The sequence below is a fragment of the Nannospalax galili genome, unplaced genomic scaffold (genome assembly GCF_000622305.1).
Source record: "Nannospalax galili isolate Female #2095 unplaced genomic scaffold, S.galili_v1.0 scaffold735, whole genome shotgun sequence".
Lineage (NCBI taxonomy): Eukaryota > Metazoa > Chordata > Mammalia > Rodentia > Spalacidae > Nannospalax > Nannospalax galili.
Window position 1 is genome coordinate 4,689,527 of NW_008337053.1, and position 3,610 is coordinate 4,693,136.

General features: G+C 53.5%; 1 protein-coding gene across 1 annotated transcript; it reads left to right on the forward strand.

Annotated features, from left to right (window-relative positions):
• The first annotated feature begins 337 nt into the window (after positions 1-337).
• Smim32 (small integral membrane protein 32) lies at positions 338-3,393 on the forward strand. Its single transcript, XM_029562940.1, has 3 exons — positions 338-1,319; positions 1,420-1,591; positions 2,974-3,393. The coding sequence occupies exon 1, from the start codon at positions 338-340 to the stop codon at positions 647-649; it is 312 nt and encodes a 103-aa protein (XP_029418800.1). The 3' UTR covers positions 650-1,319; positions 1,420-1,591; positions 2,974-3,393.
• Positions 3,394-3,610: the final 217 nt, after the last annotated feature.

The following is a 3,610-nucleotide window of genomic DNA, read 5'->3' on the forward strand; positions in this document are numbered from 1 at the left end:
GGCGTCCAGCGCTGAGCCTCGGCCAGCTGCGGCTGTACTCACCCGCACCCCTCGTAGCGGCAGCAGCGAAGGGGTGCTCCGGAGCTCACCGAGTGGAGGGGCAGCAGGAAAACCGTGAGGCCCGCCCGGGGCTCTGGGCTCTGCCCTGGTAACAAGGACTGCTGAGCATCCTGCGACAGGTGGACGCCCCCAGGCTCCCCGCGGCCCGCCCGCGCCGGGCACCTACTCTGAGCAAGTGCGCGCAGCGGCGGGAGGGGAGCGCCATGGAGGCGCTGGGCAGAGGTCTGCAGAAGGCGAAGTGAGGCGGTCTGGCCAGGGTCGGCGGGACCCGCGGACCATGTACGGAGACGTGTTCAACGCCACCGGCGGCCCCGAGGCGGCGGGAGGCGGCGCGCTGGCCCCGGGAGCCACGGTCAAGGCGGAGGGCGCGTTGCCGCTGGAGCTGGCCACCGCGCGCGGGATGCGGGACGGCGCGGCCACCAAACCCGACCTGCCCACCTACCTGCTGCTCTTCTTCCTGCTGCTGCTCTCCGTGGCGCTCGTCGTCCTCTTCATCGGCTGCCAGCTGCGCCACTCGGCCTTCGCTGCGCTGCCCCACGACCGCTCGCTGCGGGACGCCCGCGCGCCCTGGAAGACGCGGCCGGTGTAGGGTGGACCGGAATCAGTGCCGCCGGGAGATTCCAGCAGGGCAGGGCGGGCTCCGCAGTCGCTGGCCGTTGAGACACATCGCTTTGATCCAAAGACCCCTTCCGACCTAGAGAGTAAGGGTGGGATGGGCGGCATTAGCAGGTTGCATGGGGTGCTGATTCCAGTGCCCCAAGTATTCTCCCTGGTCAGCGGGTCCTGCCAGTGAGCCATCCTGCAAGGCCCACCCACCGGGCGCAGGAGCCTGGTCTGCCGGGCTGACTTCCTTACTTTGCTGGCAGAAGGGGCAATAGACACCGCGAGCACCAGGAACTGCCTTTTGGGGCTGCTATGGCCCTATGGCTGTCTCCTGGAGGCCGCCACCGCTCCTTGACATTGGGGACTCAATAGGGGAATGACACAAGGTCTCCGCGCGTGTCCCGCCCTAGTCCAAGAACCCAGGCCCCTCTGCAGGCAGGGGTCGAGTGCGGTGGAGGGGCGCATAGCCTCACGGCGCGCCTTTGTGGATCTGCATCTCACACCTCCAGGGACTACATTTCTACAATAAAAACTCCCCAGATTAGATACACCGCTGTGGTCACTGGTTGCGCCGCTTTGGAAAGTGGGATATGGGCAAGTCCATCCCCAGAAGAAACCCAAGCCAGATCCACCTCCCCTGTGCTGTGGTGATCCAGGTCAGTCTGAGGATGCTCCCTCCTTTCTAGCTTCCCCTAGGGTCAGTTACTTGTTCTGGAAAATTGTTTTGTTTTTTTGTTTTGTTTTGTTTTCTGGCAGACTCGAGGGAAAACTGACACCTGACCTGCTGAATAGATTCCTGTTTAAAGGACCCCGTGGAGACTCTCCCAGCAGGGCAGATCCTTCCACTCATGTCCTCCTTTGCTCTCAGAGCTTCCCCTGGCCTGAAACCATCCAGAGTTGCCTTGAACCGAACCAGAGCTTGGTGGAGGTAGGTTCTGAAAGGGTGGAGGCAGCACTTGATACCAGGCAAGTCCCACGGAGTAGTAAGCTAGGGGAAAGATGTCAAAAGAGGTGGGATGGAGAGGTAAAGAAGTCTGTGATGACCTTCACCATTTTAAAGCTAACCCAATTCAGGGAGTTTGAGTTGTTTTTTGATGGAGGTGTAAAGCATTTCCAGGAGTCACTTGGCTTAAAGAAGTTCACTTCATTAGAGCTTAGAAAAATTTTTTCTGAAAAAAGAATTTGACAGATTATTTAATCCAGTTAATTAATTCTACACCATGTTGGGGTCTCCAGAGTTTTGTGAATCGAAGAAAGAAAAAACTTTTGCCGCTGGCCAAATGAGTACAAAAATTCTGCAGTGTTTATTAGGCATTTCAGACACCTTCCCAGCCAAGCACCAGGCTGAGAGACTAATCAGGGCTCTTCAGCTGCCATCCTAGGTAGTGGAGCCAGCAACAGGAACTAGGCTTGGTTACTCCCTGGGCTTGGTTACTCAAAACTTCCAGAACTAATACCAGCCAGGTCTAGTTACACCAGCTCTGTGATCTCTCAGAGCATTTTTGCTTAGCCTTTGAAAATATAGTCAAACTTCTACAAGCCCTCTGTAAGGGAGCCCAGCTAATCTGCATGCACCTTGGTTGCAGAGACTACATGAAAATGTTCAAACCACAGCCCCAGGCTGGCATACTAAAATCAAGCCTGCTGATCTGAAGACTGGGAGAGGTAGGGCAGGAACAGAGCAGGCCATTCCTCTGCCACAGGTCTCAGAGGCCAGCTTTGGAGGTGGTATGCAGAGTTGACAGTCAGAGTACAGCCTCTGGTACCTGGCTTTAAATCCCAGCTCCATCTCTCACAAGTCATATGACCTGTGTGACTACTTAACTGAGCCTGTTTCCTCCTCTGCAAAGTGGATATTAAATCACCTAGCTCTACTGGGCGTGGCACACTACAGCAAGCACAAAGGGAGCGCTCAAATGTGAACTGCTGTTGTAACTGCTCTATAAACTGTTATCACTGACGACAGAGCAGGTGACCCCACACAGGATGTGCTCACTAGAGCCCACTCTCTTCTATGGTCACACACAAAAGCAAGGGCTGGTTCCCTCAGGACAGCATGACTACAGCCAGAGTGACTCAGAACTACCGAGATCACTTCACAAGATGTTGTACAAGGTGCCAAGGGCTTCAAACAAAAGGTGGTAAAATGGACACAGGTTGGAACAGATCTCTCACTGGCTACAGCAGATTAATACATGCTTCTGGAATAAATTCTCAGATCACTGGGCCTACATTCTAGAAAGCAAGCTGAGTCAGTAAGAGCACTGTTTGCTAGCATGGTTACCCAAATAACTCCATTCCATTTTCTAGGGTAGTGTTGGACTAGCTGAGCAGTAACGAGTGCTTCCTCATATTGGATCCAGAGTCTCCTGGGCATCAGGAACATGGTCAACTTCATATCTGTCCTCTAACATGCAAGCAAGTAGACTACAAGGTGGTGCTTACCATCTAGATAGTATCTTGGATCCAGTGATATGCATGTTCTCCCCCAAATTCCTATGTTGAGGCCCTAACTCCCAGAAGGGCTGAGTTTGCCAGTAGGGAATTACCAGCTTCTTGAAACCATGTGTGAAGCCCCAGTTTACCCCTCTTCCCCGATAACTGAGAAAAAGGCTAAGAAAACATCCTGAGACGCTGATCATCTACTTCCCTTACCCAAAACTCAATCAGCCAGAACCTTGAACTTGGACTTCCAGAACTTGACAAAATAAATTTCTCTTGTTTAATTCACCCAATGTGTAGTACTTTGTTACAGCAGCCCAACTAATACAGATGACCATTTAGATCCTATACATACATCCGTCTTCTGCCTTTGCTATCCTAATCCCAAGATGCACTGAATCACCTTTAGAGAGTTGGGTGTGGTAGGGTAGAAATAGGAAGAACCCAAGTTGTGGGTGCTTGGGCTTCTCACTTCTCAGGTATAACTAGGGAATGCAAGCAGGCA

Coding starts and splice junctions, on each gene's coding strand:
- Smim32 (XM_029562940.1), top strand. CDS start 338: ATGTACGGAGACGTGTTCAACGCCACCGGCGGCCCCGAGGCGGCGGGA.